This window comes from Engraulis encrasicolus, chromosome 4 (genome assembly GCF_034702125.1).
Source record: "Engraulis encrasicolus isolate BLACKSEA-1 chromosome 4, IST_EnEncr_1.0, whole genome shotgun sequence".
Taxonomy (NCBI): Eukaryota; Metazoa; Chordata; class Actinopteri; order Clupeiformes; family Engraulidae; genus Engraulis; species Engraulis encrasicolus.
The window spans coordinates 53,444,625-53,464,624 of NC_085860.1; the positions used below are offsets into that span (position 1 = coordinate 53,444,625).

At 47.2% G+C, this 20,000-nt stretch overlaps 1 protein-coding gene across 1 annotated transcript in view; it reads right to left on the reverse strand.

Annotated features, from left to right (window-relative positions):
- Positions 1–3,993: 3,993 nt before the first annotated feature.
- etfa (electron transfer flavoprotein subunit alpha) overlaps positions 3,994–20,000 on the reverse strand; it is a 33,520-nt gene continuing 17,513 nt past the window's right edge. The window contains exons 10-12 of the mRNA XM_063197708.1: positions 10,372–10,437; positions 7,991–8,071; positions 3,994–4,714 (exon numbers count right to left, since the gene is read on the reverse strand). Coding sequence (XP_063053778.1) covers positions 4,682–4,714; positions 7,991–8,071; positions 10,372–10,437 — 180 coding nt within the window. The 3' untranslated portion in view covers positions 3,994–4,681. The remainder of the gene's footprint in view (positions 4,715–7,990; positions 8,072–10,371; positions 10,438–20,000) is intronic.

The window sequence follows — 20,000 nt, forward strand, 5'->3', positions numbered from 1 at the left end:
AGGTTGTGAAAATGCTTGAATGTTTGGTGAAGTGCTTGAACATTTTTGAAATTTGTGTCAAGTCAAACTCAGTAAACCAAATAATAGAAATAAATTGTTCAGGTACATCAAAAATCTGAGGGAGTGATATGTCATATGGGATTTTCCATCTTAAAATCGATTACAATGCAGGAAATTGCATCTTAAAAACACAACATTTTCTGGGGGAGGACCCCCACACCCCCTTCCCGCGACCTATTAAAGGTGCTGGAAAACTGAAAATTGGGTGCTTGAAGGTGCTTGAAAAGTGCTTGAATTTGTTCATGAAAAAGGTGTGGAAACCCTCAGTGCAGACATGGCATCTTTCATTCATTCATTCATTGTATTTCTCATAGTGGTGTGCATTGGCACTGCCCTCACGATTCAATTCGATTTGATTACGATTCGGGAGGTAGCGATTTGATACGATTAAATTCTACAATGCATTACATTTCTAAAGCAAAGCAAATGTTTTATCATCAGTCATGATGAGGCAATACAAGTAGTCAGATACTGAGCAACATTTTATTGGCTGTTTTCTGTATCAGTCATCATATGCAGTTTTCAATGCTTTGAAGTGCTTTTATTTAATTTAACATTCATTTGCTCCCGAAATATCCACGGAAGTAATTGAAACTTAAAAAATTTGCCGCATCGATTATGGAACTTGCCGCATTGAATTGAATTGTCCATGCCCCGCATTGCATTGCATTGCCGAATCGATTATTGTTGACACCACTAATTTCTCAGAGATTCTGTGTTCTAACTCTATTCTCATCACTTTTCCCTCTTTCATGTTGTTCATCTCTCTCTCTCTCTTTCTCTCTCTCTCTCTCTCTCTCCCTCTCTCTCTCCAACACATTGTTTGTCCTGTCTGTCTCTCTTGCTGCCTTCTTTTCTCCCGCTCCATGCCTCCCTCTCTCCATCAGCCATCAACGACACACACACACACACACACACACACACACACACACACACACACACACACACACACACACACACACACACACACACACACACACACACACAAGTGTAAGTGACTGGGCTCTCGGCACGGCAGCCCTCAGGTGCAGACACTACAGTCTTTTAAAGCAGTGGTTCTTAACCTGGGGTGCGGGCACCCCCTGAGGGTGCGCCAGAGATTCCAAGCGATGTGCGGAATTTTGTCTGTGTTGAGGTTGTGACCAAAATTATGCTTGCAAACATTATAATTAGGCCAAATTAAGACCAAATTAAAACATTTGTTGGTCCCCATTTTAAGTCATTAAGGTATTGATCAATGTATCAAGCAAGAATCATTGTAATTAATCACTTCAATCACAAATTTAGTGCACATAGTACACATGTGGAAGTTTGTATTGGGGTTGCGTGGCTTGTCTTCGGCACTGGTAAAGGGGTGCGTTAAGAAAAAAGGTTAAGAACCACTGTTTTAAAGCTCCAGGAGAGACAGGCACAGGCAGCCTCCAACACCCGTGCACACACACACTAGTACTCTTCTCTACACACACACACACACAGGCCATCATCACAAGACAGGCACAGCCTCTATCCTCCTCCCTGAAACACACACACACACACACGCACACACTCACACAAACACACACACACAACTAGAGGAAGAACAGACCAGACAAGCCGAGGCCAGATGAGGCGATGCAGCACTTTGGCCAAAATTGCACAACTCCCCACACCCACCCCCTCAGAGATCCACAGGAGGGAGACATACTCTGGGATTTATTTTATTTTATTTATTCTTTTTTTTTCACTTTAGTACCGGTATTCATGTTCTTTTCTTGCAAGCCCGTGTGTGAAAATGACTAAAGAAACCAGCAACTGGGCACATTCATTTCAAGCATTTCAGGCCGTACAACACCCCCACCCACCCACCCACCCTGGCTCTCCGTCTCCGGCCATCTTCAGTGATGCAGGAAATTAACATTTTACGTCTAGGAGTGGGTGGACGTTGTACAGGTGGAGAGTGGGGTGTCCTTTATGTTTGTATGTTCAAAATCACACACACACTTACACATGTACACACACACACACACATGTACACACACACACACACACAGACAGTACAGTCCAGTCGTCTGACTCACACCGCTGCAGGGTACATTTAATCTGTGTTCAAATGTGTGCGTGCGTGTGTGTGTGCGTGCGTGTGTGTGTGTTGAGGAGCTGTTGTGTTCTCAGCTCGTTTCTTACCTTTGCCTTTCTACACTACTGATGCTAATATTTGTATTCAAATTACTATATGACAAATATGACAAAAAAGTGCTCACTACAAGTATTTTTAAAAAACAGGAGGCCATTGAATGATATGAAGGGACTTCTTTATTTTGCGTTAGGGAAAATGTTCCTGATGGATTTTTATGGACACTAGAGCTGGAGAGAATGTTTGCCATAACCCCTAAACTCTTTAACCCCTATAGCATGATCCTTTGGAGAAGATCTAGGAGTGCATCTTAATATGCCACCTTGCCTCCTCCACTTGCGCTTGTCTCCTCGCCCCGCCTCCTGGCCCCTCCTCCGTGGAGAAAACGATAAAGTTTCCCAGCTGTCAGCCTAGCCACAACAACTTTTGAGGGACTGTTTTTCATTCACCATCCCAATTGCAAACGAGAAAAAGACTCTACAATTGAGCTTTTACAAGATATTGAAATATAATGCTGTTGTCAGTGATGTCATCATGACGAGAAGCGAGTGGAGGAGGCAAGTGGAGGAGGCAAGGTACCATATTAAGATGCACTCTAGGGGTCCAACTCAAACTGCTTCCTCCAGTCCTTCCTGTTTGGCTTGTGGCCTTCCTTGGTGTCTCCCCGCCTCCATGGAGAAAGCAAAGGGTTTCCCCGCTGTGAGCCTGGTAGACCATCTTTAGGGGGAGCTCATCCCCATTCAACATCCTGATGGCAATTGACAGTGACCATTGAATAGTGCTTTTGTGAGATATTGGGCGAAAGTTTTATCATTGATGACACCTCGCCTCGTATCATGAGGCCGCAAGCCCAAGCGGAGGACGGGAGGTACTAGTTTGGAACAGACCCCTACCTGCTTTTTGATTAAGGCTGACTAACCATGTGTTCTTCATAGGCATTTTTTGTAAAACAAAAAATTACGAAAAGTTCAACAGCAGAACAAAGTTCTTGTCAAGCAAATAAAAAGTTGAGAAATTCATGAGCTTTCAGAATTTCTGCAAGTTTCTGTCATGTTGTCTGATGGCTTTATAGCTTTGGATTATTCACTTGGTTATTTTCTTTTACAGCGATTAATATACAGGGTTCCCACTGGTGCTTGAATTCCTTGAAAATGCTTGAATTCCAATTTCAAATGTTTTCAAGGTTGTGAAAATGCTTGAATTGTTGGTTAAGTGCTTGAAAAGCCTTGAAATGTGTGTCAAGTTAAACTCAGTAAGCCAAATAATAGAACAAATTGTTTATGTGCATCAAAAATCTGAGGGAGTGAGATGTCAGATGTGATTTGCCTTTCGACACCCTAAAATTGATGAGAATACAGGAAATTGCATCTTAAAGCACAACATTTTCTGGGGGAGGACCCCCACACCCCTTCCCGCGACTTATTATGAAGGTGCTTGAAAAGTGCTTGAATTTGTTCATGAAAAAGGTGTGGGAACCCTGTATACTCATACTGGGCAAAACAGGGTCCGTGCAATCCTGTGTCACAACACAGTCATGGGCAGGTCATGACTTTTCAATTAGCATTTTGATGACTGTTGCCATTACGTGATATTCGGCTTTAGTAAAGACAGCCCCCAAACAATGTCAACTTTTCATGACCATAAAACAATGAGGACATTGACATCATGTTTAGGACTCATCCATGACTGTCAGGACACTGTTTTGACACTTGTGTTTTTTTCTCTCCCAAATCGTTTTATTGACGAGCATTCTTTATTTTAAAAAAAAAAGATGATCACCAACTTGGGTGATATAAAACAAAGAGATCTAAAACAAGAAATTGAGTCACAGATTTTATTTAATTATTATTACTATTAGAAGATCATTCATATAAAAGGTGACGTTTGAAAGCACTTACATGGATTACAACACCACATACTGTAATAATAAAAACTTCTGTTCCAGTCAGTGGGAGCTTATTGGAGACACATGCAGGAGCCGTTTATCAGCCGGAGCACCAGAGTAGTACGCTACGCTCCCATCTGGACTACTAGTGTTCACGCCGCTCTATCAGAACATCAATCTAATTACAACTTATAAAATATGTAACAAGACAAATGAGAAGACACAACAGTTTGAGATCTTTTTTTTTTTCAATTCTCCCTTTAATACTTAACAGAGGCGCTCGGCTGATATCGTGTTGTAACTGGCTGTGGGCTACGCTAGCAAAAAGGAGAAACAGAAACAGATGGAGAGAGATAAAGAACGAGGGAAAGAAAGAAAGGAAAAAAAAGAGAGAGAGGGAGAGCTCTGTGGGTTTTTCAAGAGACTGACAGCTTAAAGGTTGCACATTTCACCGGCGTTTTGCTAGAGCCCCTATTTATTTAAGGCAAAGGTTATTGTGTAGTGATTGTGTAGTTGATTGAGTCCTGGTATAGCATTAGAGGTGTTTCTTCTTCTTCTCCTCTGCCCCCCCGAGTGTAACCCAGTAGAGGGAGGAGGAGGAGACCAGGCTAGGCCGGAGCACATTACTTCAGGGCATCAGTCATCTCAGGAACAGCCTGCGATAGGAGGGCAGTGGGAATGGTTGGGGTGTGTGTGTGTGTGTGTGTAGGGGAGAGAGGGAGAGAGAGAGAAGGGGGGGGGGGACAAGGTTAGGGGTGGCTGCCATATCTCCTGCAATACACTTGGCAGATGCTTCAAGTCAACTTAACAAAAAAAGACGGTAACGCTTTATTTTAGGGATACATCTATTAGCACTAATACATACAATGTTAATGCCTACATAAGTAACTTATAAGGCAAATGCCAAGGCCTACTAGGTCCTTACTAAGGTTAAATTGGTAATAAATCCCTTATTGTGCATGAACAAGACATTTGCAAAAACATGCCTAACAAATGTTTGATTTTGCTTTGTACATGCCTTACAAGTTATTTACACAGGAACATTGTATGTATTAGTGCTAATAGATGTATCCCTAAAATTAAGTGTTACCAAAAAGACATCAATTCAAATTCAAACATTTATTTTATCATGAATGGAATGAGTTTCAGACTCCTGAGATGGTTGGGATGGTGTTACCCCATTACTGTTGCAGCATGTAAGACAGCTGGTCTATGGAAGGGAGTGAGTGGTGTGGTGGATTAAATTCTCCATCTCCACTCTCGCCAGTCGCCACATGTAAAGTTCAAGTGTGGGAATGACCTGCACGGGCTCGTATGAAACCGCAGACCGGTTCCCGCTAAGTGTCCCAATTAATTAAGATTCAAATGCAGTCGGCTAGGCGGATATCCTGACCCTGAGGCTAAAATAACCCACAGCCTAGCAGGGCTGTGTGTGTGTGTGTGCGTGTGTGTGTGTGAGACAAGAGCAAGGATGCCTGTGTGCATTTGTGTGTGTGTGCGCGCGCGCGTGTTAGCTTGAGGCACGGCAGACAAGGGGCAGGTTTCCAGCACCACGGTCGTGAGAATCAGCTGGGGAAACTTTATCGTGGTGCGATTACGTGCCGAAGCCAAGGAGCAGAGCGGGGATCGTGTTGCCGGTGTTGCAGCCAGCCAGCTAGCTAGCGAGCGAACAAACTAACGACGGCAGGAAGAGGAGAAAGCCAATCCATATTCATCAGCTATCCGAGGAGTGATCACATGTAAGCCGATAACGTGCCCAGGGTTGCCAGATGAGGCTGATGATTTCCAGCCAAAAAATGCTCAAAACCCGCCTAGAAGCTCAAAATCCCGCCCAATTCTATTGATTTCTATGGCAAAAATTGGGTGGGTTTCTCTGCTAAATGCCATTTTTACCCGCGCACGACCATCCTAAGCAGCCCAATTGGGCGGGAAACAGCCCAATCTGGCAACACTGAACGTGCCCGCCTAGTCAGGCCTCTGCAACAATCCATTCTCTGCTCCGCTATATTAGTGGTTCTCAACGTTTTTTTGAACAAACGCCCATTTGGCCTCATCATAAGCCTGGCAATGCCCCCCATAGTATTAAAAAATTAAATGGACTAATAATGCCCCCCCAATGGCAACTAAGCACCACCCACTTTCAGCTGTATCCTTCTCAAAGCCCCCTCCTAGAGCTCCCCAACAACGCCCCCTGGGGGGCGTTACCACCCCCGTTGAGAAACACTAGTGTCTATCATTACCAATCACTTCCATGGCCTTTACTCCAGCAGCACCTGGGCCCTGCATGGGTCTCTTCTGGACCTGCTCGCGAGGCCGGGCCTGAATAAATAAAACATGCGGGGCAGGATAAACAAGTCCAAATAGAGGCGGCTAGGCTTACGCACTGCACTGCACTGCCACCACCCAGGGACGTCCACAAGAGGGGAGGACAACGGGGACCGTTGTGCAGGACCCAGGGACAGAGGGGGGGCCCAAAATTGGGTTCTCATCACCGAAACGCGTCGGCTATCTATGGTGTCCATGTATTAATAAAGGACTTTTAATACGGACTTCAGAGTGCCTCGAACCCTCTCTCTCTCTCTTGGGTTCTCATTATATTGTATGTATCGGGTTGGGCGGGGGCCCTTTCAGATGACTTTGTCCTGGGCCCAGCCAAGCTGTCAGCGGCCCTGCCGCCACCACCACCAGCACCTACTGCCACTATTACCAGTCATGGTCACCGCAGGGTGAATGGGCTCCACCACCTCTCCTGACTCCTGGCACTGGGCGTCATCGTGCCACCCCAAAAACCACAGGAGTCGCCTGAGCGTGTAAAAGCTTTGCTTTGGTGGTGTGGTGCCAGCAGCAAACCCTGGTGGAAATCGACACCTATAGCTGTAGGCAGCCGAGACACTCCCTTGCTCATGTTCACTATCGCTTTTCTCTTAGGGGTCAAAATGGCACTCTCCCCGTCTCTTCTTTAATCTCTTGCCTTCTCTCCACCTCTCCGTTTCTTGCTCCCCCTCTCTACCTCTGCTTTCACTTCTCTGTTCTCCTGCTCACACTCTTCACGACCCCCCCCAACTCACTCCTTCCCTCCTGTCGTCTTCTCTCTCCCCCTCTCTTCTCCTCCCTCCCTCTCTCTCTCTCTCTGCTTCTTCCCCCGTCTCGGAGGACCAGCCTGTAGTGCCGCGGCCGCCCCAACTCTCTACTGATAAATTCAGGGGCCTCAATAATTCAGCAGACACACATTTCCATTAGGTGGAATAATGCGTCCTGCAAAATTTATCAGGGAAATACTAAGCATGCTATTCTATTATTTTTATGCCCAGGCCTCGGTGGAGAGGAGTGGAGGCTGCCGAGACGGAGTCTAGAGTGCTGGCCAGGGGTCTGTTATGGAGAAGTTCTTCCACTAGGTGTTTTTTTGGGGGGTGGGTCTGATGGATGTGTCTGGATTGAAGGACTAAGTTGTTATTTATCAAGAGCCTATTTCAGGTAGAGCAGTGCTTCTCAACCTTGGGGTTATGACCCCAAGTGGGGGTTAGTAGATCTAAATCTTGCTAGCCAAACACATACTCACTAATGGGTCAATGTGGCTAGTAAGTTGGTCTTTTCTACTAGCTAAATTGAAATTTCACGAGCATTTGTATGGTTGGCTGGTGTTAATTTAGAGCCCTGTGGGGGTTATGACCCCAAGTGGGGGTTGGTGGTTGTATCTCAAATGTCTTCTGGTGGGAGAAAGTATTTTTCAATTACCAGTAATATTGTGATAAAACAACAGATACAAGTTTGTGGGAAAAAATGATGAGAAATGTGGATTGCCAGGTGAAAAGGTTTTTCAAACTACTGTGGTAGAGACGGATGTAGGCAGAGATGCATGGGACTCCATATATGTAGTGTGGTGACACAGAGAGAAAGAATATGGAAAAAGTAAAATTGGGTAGAGTGCTCACCTTGAAAAGATCAGCTACCAGGCCATAGTCGGCCACCTGGAAAATGGGGGCTTCTGGGTCCTTGTTGATGGCTACAATGGTCTGGGGAAACAGAGGAAAAGAAAAGGGGGAAATTACACACTTGTAATGACAAGTCATTGGTCACACTGTGGGAAAGAGGTCTACCTGCAAGAGAACACACCAGAAGCTATTAAGAGTCACTGGACTGTTTTCATAGCATAAGCGGTACAAGCAGGGCTCTAAATTAACACCAGCCAACCAGCCAAATGCTGGCTTAATTTCAGTTTTGCTCCTGGAAAAGACCAACTAACTAGCCACTTTGACCCATTAGTTAGCAAGTGTTTGGCAAGTAAGATTTAGATCTACTAATCATTTTGGCTGGTTGTAAAAAAAAGTTAATTTAGGGCCCTGGGTACAAGTAATAAAAGTAACAGAGCATGACCTTTAAACACAAAGCGCAGAATGCAAACATTCCAACATTCCAATTGGCTGTGGTGGCTGTTGCCGAAAGGTTCCGCATCATAGCTCATTACCATAATATTTGCTTAAGTTCTACAACTAAAAACTGTAGCTTGGGTTAATCAAATCGTCTCTTGTGGCCCAAATCACTTGTTACTTTTGTCGCCAGCTCCTCCATACAAAGTAAATTACTTCCGTTGCTGCTCTTGTGGCACTCTGTGTGTTCGTACAGTAAGCCTATGTAGCTAAGAAGATATGATGACATGAAAACAGAATGAGAAAAAGATGACAGAAATAGAGAATGAGAGAATGGGAGAGAGAGAGAGAGAGAGAGACAGAGACAGAGAGAGACAGAGATAGAGAGAGAGAGAACAATTGAGAGAGAGGAGAGAGACATAATGAGAAAAAGAGTTAAGTCGAAAGGATAGAGAGCAAAAGAGAAAACGGAGTAGGAAAGACGATACAGTCAAAAGGGCTTATTTGCAAAACGGTGTGTATATCCATTTTGTAGACTGTTGGGAAATTGNCATTTTGTATTGGGCAATCCATTGAATTGCATTGCAAAATGCATTTTATATAGCTTAAAGAAGTATGTTCTCAAAATATTTGAATGGTAAGAATTCACACATACGTAGGTGATATGACCTCTGAACAGTCATTTTCAATAATAAAATGCAAAAGTCAAAAAATGGAGATACACCGTTTTGCAAATAAACCCTTCAAATACAGTCAAAGAAAGATGATGACTACATTGAGGAGAGATGATGACTCCAGTACAGGCAAGCTGTGCAACAGAGGCCCCGTCTAACGATAAATAGAGGGTGAGAAGATGTGGGTCGAGATGGGAGACGAACGCAAGCAACCCATTCTTAAGAAGCATATGGAGATATGGAGCGGGCTGTAAGTGAATCTCGGGGAGCTCTCCTCTCCTCTCTTCTCTTCTCTTCAGATGGTGGGCAGGGCTGATGGATCGTGATGGCAGAAAACACACGTCTGCAGCCGGCCCACGGTAAGGTTAAGCAGAAAGCGCAGATGAATTATACATCGGAGTCCTTCTCTCTGATTCCCACTTGCTCGCTCACTCTCTCTTTTTTTGTGTGTGTGCGTGTCTCTGTGCACGTGAGTGAGTGAGAGAGAGAGAGAGTGTGTGAGAGAGAGAGAGACAGAGAGAGAGAGTGAGACAGAGACAGAGAGGGAGAGAGAGAGAAACATTGCACTCTGTTGGCATCCCTGTCTTTCAGTCCACATCTCGCAGTGAACAATATAAACAGGCACACAAGAGGGAGCCACCAGCTCCACAGTCCCAAAAAAGAAAGGAGGAAGGGAAAGAGGAAAAAATGGACATTTGGCATGGCAACAGACATTTCTTCTTGGCAGGTCAGGGTTTCTGTACATATGCTTTTATATGTTTACATTCTTGTGTGGCCAAAAAAAAAAAAAAAACGGATTCCAGCCATCTCTCAAGTAACCCAACATGGGTAAAGACACCTTCAGGGGTGATAGTGAAAAAAAATCCTGAGCCTGAACTTTTTGCCCTGCTCTAACGACGACGACAAGATGCTGCATAGTGACGTAACGTAGGCCTATTTTGACACATTATTCAAACATTTAATAGCCTGTGTATGACCATTATTCAAGCCTGATAGTAGAAGAAAACCCTGAACCTGTAACACTTTCTGAGATAAGAATAACCTAATCTCTAATTATTATTATCAATGTTTTTATTTTTGCAAACTCTGTCAAGCCTGAAATCAGGCATGGAGCCTGAATACTATCAGCCCTGCACCTTGTAATGAGCATGGCCATAACAGTCACACTACAAAGCTTTGTTTTTTTGGGGGCTGAGGGTTTTAGGTGAAGAAGTCTTGGAGACCGCCAAGCGATTCTCCATGGCAGTGCAGTGATGCACTGTGGGTAATTACCTTGCTGTCCTTCATGCCAGCCAGATGCTGGATGGCTCCAGAGATGCCCACAGCGATGTACAGCTCCTAGAAAAGACATAACAAAATAAACAAATAAATGTTAATGTCAACCAATAGTACCATTTAAACAAACATTATCTTCGTTTGAACATTATTATACATTCGAAAAATATTTAACAGTAAACTCCAATCTACCCCCACATAAAAAGTAATCCCTTCATCATCATAGCTCCACTCGGCTCCGCTCGTATAATCTGGTTATGTCTGGTATCAGACGAGCCGAAACGGGGAATAGCGACGCCGCTATGACAACAGGGTCAGTTGTCCCAGACCCAAGGAGAGAGGGGGGGCACCCAGAATTGGGTCATTGTTACATCTTATGTACTGAGTGGGAGGGGGGCCTTCTAGGTGACTTTGTCCCGGGCCCTGCCAAAGCAGTCAGCACAGCCTGGTACTGCCCCGAGAGAAGAGAGGAGAGGAGAGGAGAGGAGATGAAAGAGGAGAGGCGAAGAGAAGAGAAGAGAAGAGAAGAGAAGAGAAGAGAAGAGAAGAGAAGAGAAGAAAGAGAGAGAGAGAGAGAGAAGAGAAGAGAAGAGGAGAGGAGAGGAGAGGAGAGGAGAGGAGAGGAGAGGGCGAGGAGAGGAAAGGAGAGGAGAGGAGAGGAGAGGGGAGGGGGAGGGGAGGGGAGGGAGGAGGGGAGGGGAGGGGAGGGGAGGGAGAGGGGAGGAGAGGAGAGGAGAGGAGAGGAGAGGAGAGGAGAGCAGAGCAGAGCAGAGGACAGGTGAGGCGAGGCGAGGCGAGGCGAGGCGAGAGGAATGGAGAGGAGAGGAGAGGAGAGGAGAGGAGAGGAGAGGAGAGGCGCATCAGCTAATGAGTCAGTGTGTTGAGCTAATTAAAGATGATTCAGAGGCGTGTAGAGGAGCACCGTAATTAGCAGCCTGCCCCAGGCCATAGTCTGGCAGCTACAAAATGGACCCACTTTCAATTAGCTGGCGGCTAGGGATCAGCCCTGCCTGCCTAGGTGCTCTGTGCCCCCTTCTCCTCTCCTCTCCTCTCCTCTCGTGTACCCGCCAACATCGAGCAAAATGTGGCTGCTGCACCCAATCAGTGTTTGGTGAAGGTGTGTGTGTGTGTGTGTGTGTGTGTGTGTGTGTGTGTGTGTGTGTGTGTGTGTGTGTGTGTGTGTGTGTGTGTGTGTGTGTGTGTGTGTGTGTGTGTGTGTGTGTGTGTGTGTGTGTGTGGCAGAGCTCATCCGTGGCAAATGTGCTTTGCACCTTACAACGCTGCTTAATAGCCAATGCTTGCTGAAAATACTCGCTAGGGAGGAAGACACACACACACACGCACACGCACACACACACGCACGTTGCGGCGGGAGACTTGACATGTCTTCGTGCCACAGACGGGATTAAAAACTCATGGGCTGTCTCTGCCTTAATGGGGACCTCTTATCTGCCAGCTCTGTCTCTCTGCCCCTGTCAGGGTCTGGCTCTGGGTTTCAAAGGGTTTGTCTGTCTGTCTGTCCGTCTGTCTGAGGGTCTGTCTGTGTCTCAGTCTGTGGGTCAGTCTGTCTGTCTGTCTGAGGGTATGTCTGTCTGTCTGTCTGTGGGTCTCTGTCCCTGTCTGGGTTTCAAAGGGTTTGTCTGTCTGTCTGTCTGTCTGTCTGAGGGTATGTCTGTCTGTCTGTCTGTGGGTCTATCTGTCTGTGGATCAGTCTGTCTGTGGGTCAGTCTGTCTGTGGGTCAGTCTGTCTGTCTCTGTCCCTGTCTGGCTCTGGGTTTGAAAGGGTCTATCTGTCTGTCTGTGGGTCGGTCAGTCTGTGGGTCGGTCAGTCTGTGGGTCTGAGGGTCTGTGGGTCTGAGGGTCTGTGTCTGCCCGATAAGGTTGGACTTAGTTCATCTGTCTAGAAAGGCCCCTGTCTGTATAAAAGGTTTGATCTGTCTGCATGTCTCTGTCTGAAAGGGGCTGTGTGTCTGTACTTATCCGTCTTGGTCTGTCTGTCTGTCTATTTGACAGGTTCTGTCTGTATGAAAGGGCCCCTCAATCTGCCCGACTAGAGGGTCTCTATCTGTTGACAATAACGGGCTGAGTGCAGCATCTAGCAAAGAATGAAGAGCCTGAGGTGAACAAACTGGACAAAATACAGTATGAGGCAGTATATTTACCGGTACTTTCTAGTAAACTGAGATGACAGCAAAGAAACAAGTGGTGTTCGTGGCCTCGCCTGATAACTCATCTAGTCATCAGCGTACATTACAAGTGGTGTTGGTGGCCTCGCCTGATAACTCATCTAGTCATCAGAGTACATTACAAGTGGTGTTGGTGGCCTCGCCTGATAACTAGTCTAGTCATCGTACATTACAAGTGGTGTTGGTGGCCTAGCCTGATAACTCATCTAGTCATCAGCGTACATTACAAGTGGTGTTGGTGGCCTCGCCTGATAACTCATCTAGTCATCAGAGTACATTACAAGTGGTGTTGGTGGCCTCGCCTGATAACTCGTCTAGTCATCAGCGTACATTACAAGTGGTGTTGGTGGCCTCGCCTGATAACTCGTCTAGTCATCAGCGTACATTACAAGTGGTGTTGGTGGCCTCGCCTGATAACTCGTCTAGTCATCATACATTACAAGTGGTGTTGGTGGCCTCGCCTGATAACTCGTCTAGTCATCAGCGTACATTACAAGTGGTGTTGGTGGCCTCGCCTGATAACTCGTCTAGTCATCAGCGTACAAGAGTGGTTTTCAAAGTGGGGGCCGGGGACCGCAAAGGGGTGCTAGGGGGGGCGTGGCAGGTTGGAAAAAAGTATTGCTAAACTACAATAGATAATGTAATAATGAAATGTACACCAAAATAAACAAAGCAAACAGAGCTGCATTATAATAATCTATTGCATCTCTGAACATGCAACTAATCACCACTTGTTATTCCAATGTGGCACTGACACACAAACATAGTAGAGATGTACAGGATCCAAGATCCGGTTCCGGATCCGGCAGGATAATAGGGTTTTTCAGACTATCCGGATCCGGCAGGATCTTAAGCAGTGGATCCGGTATCCGGCAGTTACCTAAAAATCAGGATCTGGGGCATCTCTACTTTTTATGTAGCCTAGGCTTTTCAGTCAGTCTTTCACAACAACAATCGCTGCATGGAGTGAAAGCCCTTTGGAAGCGGCCATTGAAGGCAGTGTGGCAGTAAGCCAATGAGTCTTAAAAATAGTTTGCGCCAAAGTAATAAAAAGGGCCCACGTGTGCGAGTTGGCTATGTGTTTCAACCCTTTTGTAGGATCCGGTTCCGGATCCGGCAGGATCTTAAGCAGTGGATCCGGTATCCGGCAGGATCCTAAAAATCAGGATCCGGTGCATCTCTAAAACATAGACTATGGTTGTGAAAGTGGGTGCACAGAAAACATAGTGTGGTAAACCCCATGTAAAGGGGACCTTGGCTGGTAAAGTTTGAGAACCCCTGCATTACATGATAGTGACGGCATGAAAAACACTTCGCCATCACTGCGAAGGGCTGGATAAATGCAGGCCCACTCATATGCCTCCTGACAGATCGGTCCATTACCCGACAAATGACATGTGATTCACAGGACGCACGTAGTATCAGCTTCACACACATCACGGCTTCTGCAGGAAATTGCAGTGATTCACATTTACTAGTAGTGATACAGTCATAAATGGTTGTCACGCTTTGAGGGACGAGAGAAGATTGAAGGAGATGAGAGTAGAGATAAAAGGTAGGTCAGGTCAAGTGGAGTGGAGAAGTGCTCGTCATGCTCTCTCCCTCTCTCTCTCTCTCTCTCTCCTCTCTCTCTCTCTCTCTCTCTCTCTCCCAGATGGTAAGTGGCACCTTGCCCCTCCAACCCAGCTGACAGAGAGAGAGAGAGAGAGAGAGAGAGAGAGAGAGAGAGAGAGAGAGAGAGAGAGAGAGAGAGATAAAGAGAGAAAGATAAAGAGAGAGAGAGACAGAGACAGCGAGAGAGACCGCGAGAGAGACAGAGAGCGAGAGTTTTCCAAGTCCTTACGGTCAACTTGGCAAGAGTAAGAGTTCACTGTGACTTGGACTCGGCCGCTTCTACCACTTCACTGCTCTGCCCTGCCACCTCACTCCTCAACCTCATTCTCCTGCCCTCCTTTACTCTCCCACCCCTCCCTCCCTCCTACCCCCGACCTAGCTTTCATTCTCTTGCTTCCCCTCACCCATCACTTCACCCCACCTCTCATTCTGCTACACCCTGTTGACCTTCCTCCTACCCCCCCCACCTCCACCTCTCATCCTCCTTGTCTCTTCTTCTCACCCATCGCTTCTCTCTTCCACTCTGCCACCCTCCCTCCTATCCCCCTCACCCACCTCTCATTCCGTTGCCCCACATCACTTCACCCTTCCATTCCTTCTCCTCCTTCTCCTCCTCTTCTTGTTCTTCTCTCACTCCACCACCACCACCATTCCCCCTGTACCGCTCGTTCCCCCGCCCCCATGGGACGCAGCACATCAGTAGCTCTCTGCTTAATGCACTTGCATATGAATATTTCAGTGCTGTTTAATGTGGCAGCGAACGGCCGCACCGCACCGGGGGCCTCCCAGGAGCGCACCATCAATTTGTGAACACGAGTCTGCCGGAGTCTAAAAGGCCTCGGCTCGGCCGCCACTCGAGGCCTGTCTGCCTGCCTGCCTGCCTGCCTGCCCGCCTGCCCGCCTGCCTGCCCGCCTGCCTGCCCGCCTGCCTGCCCGTCTGCCTGCCCGTCTGCCTGCCTGCCCGCTGCCTGCCTGCCCGCCTGCCTGCCACTCGAGGCCTGCCTGCCTGCCTGCCTGCCTGCCTGCCTGCCTGCCTGCCTGCCAATCCAGCCTGCCTGCCTGCCTGCCTGCCAATCCAGCCTGCCTGCCTGCCTGCCAATCGAGGCCTGCCCGCCTGCCTGCCTCCCCTCCTGCCTGCCTGCCTGCCCGCCACTCGAGGCCTGCTGCCTGCCTGCCTGCCCGCCTGCCTGCCACTCGAGGCCTGCCTGCCTGCCTGCCTGCCTGCCTGCCTGTCTGCCAATCGAGGCCTGCCCGCCTGCCTGCCTGCCCGCCTGCCTGCCTGCCTGCCCGCCACTCGAGGCCTGCTGCCTGCCTGCCTGCCTGCCTGCCTGCCACTCGAGGCCTGCCTGCCTGCCTGCCCGCCTGCCTGCCTGCCTGCCTGCCTGCCTGCCTGCCCGCCTGCCTGCCACTCGAGGCCTGCCTGCCTGCCTGCCTGCCCGCCTGCCTGCCCGCCTGCCTGCCACTCGAGGCCTGCCTGCCTGCCTGCCTGCCCGCCTGCCTGCCTGCCTGCCTGCCTGCCTGCCTGCCCGTCCGCCTGCCTGCCTGCCCGCCACTCGGGGCCTGCCTGCCCGCCCGCCTGCCCGCCTGCCTGCCCGCCTGCCTGCCCGCCTGCCTGCAGACACACCAACACAGGAGTGCATTTCTCAAAAGAGAAGTTGTTAGCCTGTTAGCAACTTCGGAAGTTGCCAATGGGAAAATGCATTGAAAACAACAAAGTAGCTAATGTATTAAGAAATTTTGGTTTCGAGAAATCCACCCACAGAACAGCAGAGAGTGGAGTAGAGAGCAGGAGCCCACAGCCAGTCTTGCCAGATGTGTCTGACCAAATCCCGCCCAAAAGCTTCTCAAAAACCGCCAAAATATGCTAGATTCCGCCCCAAATCAACAAATTACATTGGACTTCTATGGGCCCAAAACGTCTGAAAAAAAAGCGCCAAATGGCCAATTTTTCCCTGTTTTTACCCGCAGACGGTCATACCAAGTAGCCCAATTGGGCGGGCACCCCACCCAATCTGGCAACACTGCACACAGCACACAGCCCAGATCACTGAGTGGTGATGCTCACTCACACAGCTCTGCTCTGCTCTGCTACAGTGACTAGAGAGCTCGGAGCAGACGGTGGTGATGTGATGTGATGGTGCTGTGCTGTGTAGGAGCACACAGCCCGGATCACTGAGGGCGCATTCAGGCCGACTGAGACCCATGCCGGTGCCCGTTCCCGCACCTAATCACCAACCGGCCATCGTGTTCACGCCACAGAAATTAGCGTTTTTTGCGAACCGGAAAGTTGGTTGGCAATGCGAACCGCAAAACCGTCAGCAGGGCCATCCGGGTAACACAGTCACGTGTGGAAAAAGTCCAGTATGAGCACAGGCGGTTAGCAGATAAGCACTTCACTGTGGAATGTCACTGGTGTGGGGCGCCAGCACCGGCACCGGCTCCGTTCTGGTCGGCCTGAGCACCCTATGAGTGGGGATGCTCCCTCCCAACTCAGCTCTGCTACAGTGACTAGAGAGCTCTGAGCAGACAGTGGTGATGTGATGTGATAGTACTGTGTTGTAGGGCTGGGAATCGATCCAAATTTCCTGGATCGATTCGATTCCAATCCAGAAGGTTGCAATCTGATTTAATCCACGATCCAATTCGATATCGATCTTTTGTATTACTGGGTTGTCACTTTAACCCATTTATGCCTAGAATTCTAAGATTGACTATAAAAACCTAAATACCTCAGCCTTTGATGCCCACACAAACATGAAATACTTTGGTATGTGAGAAATAAGTGGGAAACTGTGGAAGAGGGCTACAGGATGTGGATGAGAAAATAGCGCAAAGTTGTCCACAGAAAATATCCACAAAGTNGTGAATTGATATTGCCCTTTTCGAACGCGAATCGATATTGGATCGCGATGCGATCTGTTGAACCCAGCCCTACTGTGTTGTGTTGTGCTCTACATTCGCAGAGAGAAGAAGGGGTGGGGGTGAAAACACAGAGCCAGACGCCTTCACACCATTCTCCGCTGCTGCTGCCACAGACTCTTAACACCACCACCAGTATAAGAGGGTTGCGCTCCATCTTTTCAGAGCGGGAGTTTGAAAGAAAAAAAAGGAAAAGAGAAAGAGAGGAAGGGGGGAATGCGAGAATGAACTGAAAGACACCGTGTGGCACTAAACATGGTGGCCTGCTCCACATAAGTCTCTCCGCATCACTCTGCAGATCACAGGGGGAGAGAGAGAGAGAGAGAGAGAGAGAGAGAGAGAGAGAGAGAGAGAGAGAAAGAAGAATAATAAGAAGGAGCAGGAGCCAAATGATGTCTGGGCGGCCGGATGCTTCGCTTGGAGGAGGAACACGAGATCCTGAGTAACTTTTTCCATCGCGCTTTGCCATCGCCATATGCACCGGACCAGCCCACTGCCCCACTCGTAAAAGAGGAGGGAAAAAGGTCACACACACACACACACACACACACACACACACACACACACACACGCGCACAAAAGCTCGCTCGCTCGCACGCACGCAAACACACAACTTGTAATTGGAGCCGGAGGAGCAGTTGCGTGCTCATATTCCTGAGGTGTGAATAACAAATCCCGTACAAGAGGACAGATTGGGCCAGCAGAAGGCAGAAGGCCAGCCATTGTTCACCTCTACAGGGGGTCGCGCGGGGGGCGAGTGGAGGGACTAACGGCTGGGGGGGTGACACAGTCAACCACAGATAACATTACAACAACCTATCCATAACATTCCCAAGCTGTTGTCCAAATGTGGAGAATCCATCCTCCTGTCGAACTAACCACCACCACCACCACCATCATCACCATCACCACCAGCACCACCTCCACCTCCACCACCACCACCACCCTCACCACCACCACCAGCACCACCACCACCACCATCATCACCATCACCACCCTCACTCCTATCCCAACCACACTCACTTCCTACCTCTCCCAAACAGTGTTAATTTTGTCGACTAGACTAAGACTAAATATATTAGTCGACTAACCTTTTGAGAGTTTAATCGACTAAATTCTGACTAACAAAAATTATCTGTGAAAGACTAAAACGAGACTAAAATGTTGAGGACTTTAAGTCGACTAAATAATGACTAAACAAAAATGATTTGTGAAAGACTAAAAACGACCAAGACGTAGACTTTTTTGGGGGGCTCAGACATAAATTGGTACAACCACAACTAAAACCTATAAATTAATTGTTAATTGGCAATTAACCTTTAAAGGGACACTATGGGATTTAAAAAATGATTAATTACAGCTGAATCCATCCACCGATTTTACTTTTAGCAGACTGACCCTAACGAATATTGGGGGAGAAGCTTCTCTAACAAAACAAAAATCCCTTTACGAATACGTAGCACCAGCGACATATTCCCATTTGTATGCACTATTGACTGCTTTACCAGAATGGCAATAACCAAGTCTCAGTGCATTACTAAAGGCCTTGTGTTTTATTGTATTGTGACTTAAACTAAAGACTAAAATGTTTAGACTAAAACTAGACAAAAATGTTGAGGACTTTTAGTCGACTAAATAATGACTAAACAAAAATTATTTGTGAAAGACTAAAACTAGACAAAAATGTTGAGGAATTTTAGTCGACTAAATAATAACTAAACAAAAATGATTTTTGAAAGACTAAAAGCGACTAAGACTAAGAATGGACTTTGACACAAGACTAAGACTAAGACTAAATAAAAAAATGGATGACAAAATTAACACTGCTCCCAAATAAATAAAAGAATATACACCAACATTTCAAAAGGGTAAATGCGTTCCAGACTTGGGCTATTGTCTTTGTAAGAGCGCATATAGTAATGAAGAACCAGCTGTCTGCTGAATCAGCAGCAACATTTTGGAAAACAGGTCTATTTTTCTTGTAAAAAAACTGGGTAGAACTTTGAGCGAAGAGACAAGCATGGTTAGAATAGACCTTAAGAACAACATTGTGCTATTACTTCATTTAGTGATCAAGAGGGAGAAACACATCATTTGTCGAACCTCAGGAAAGATTTGTGTACATCTGCAACTTGAAATTGAAATTGAAACTTTTGAAACCTTAATCTATATGTTTAAGATAAATATACAGTATGTCATGTAAACATACATTTTATGCTGCTGATAAATGTACATTTTACATATACTTTACCTAGCATATTTTTTAAATAAAATTCTAAATTCATGGAATTCCACTTCATAGTTAATTTTGTGAAGCCCCATCAGTTCCCTCTTCATGATGCATAATGGATGAGGTGAGGATGAGGGAGGCTCCACTTATGTATGTGAGTAGCCATTTCCTCGTCTCGTGGCGGTGGTGTTTGTTTTTGCATACACATGACTGCACCGCAGCCCCACACGTGACGTGCACTTGTCAAAACATTTAAAGACCGCGCTCTGGGTTTGGGCTAAATTGCCTTGGTTTGAGCTCTGGGCCGAGACAATGGAGTGTGTGTGTCTAGTGACTGTGTAATGTGTGTGTGTACTGTGTGTGTGTGTGTGTGTGTGTGTGTGTGTGTGTGTGTGTGTGTGTGTGTGTGTGTGTAGTGACTGTGTGTGTGTGTAGTGTGTGTGTGTGTGTGTAGTGTATGTGTGTAGTGTATGTGTGTAGTGTGTGTGTAGTGTGTGTGTGTGTGGTGTGTGTGTGTAGTGTGTGTGTAGTGTGTGTGTAGTGTGTGTGTGTAGTGTGTGTGTAGTGTGTGTGTAGTGTGCGTGTGCGTGTGTGTGTGTGTGTGTAGTGACTGTGTGTGTGTGTGTGTGTGTGTGTGTGTGTGTGTGTGTGTGTGTGTGTGTGTGGTGTGTGTAGGG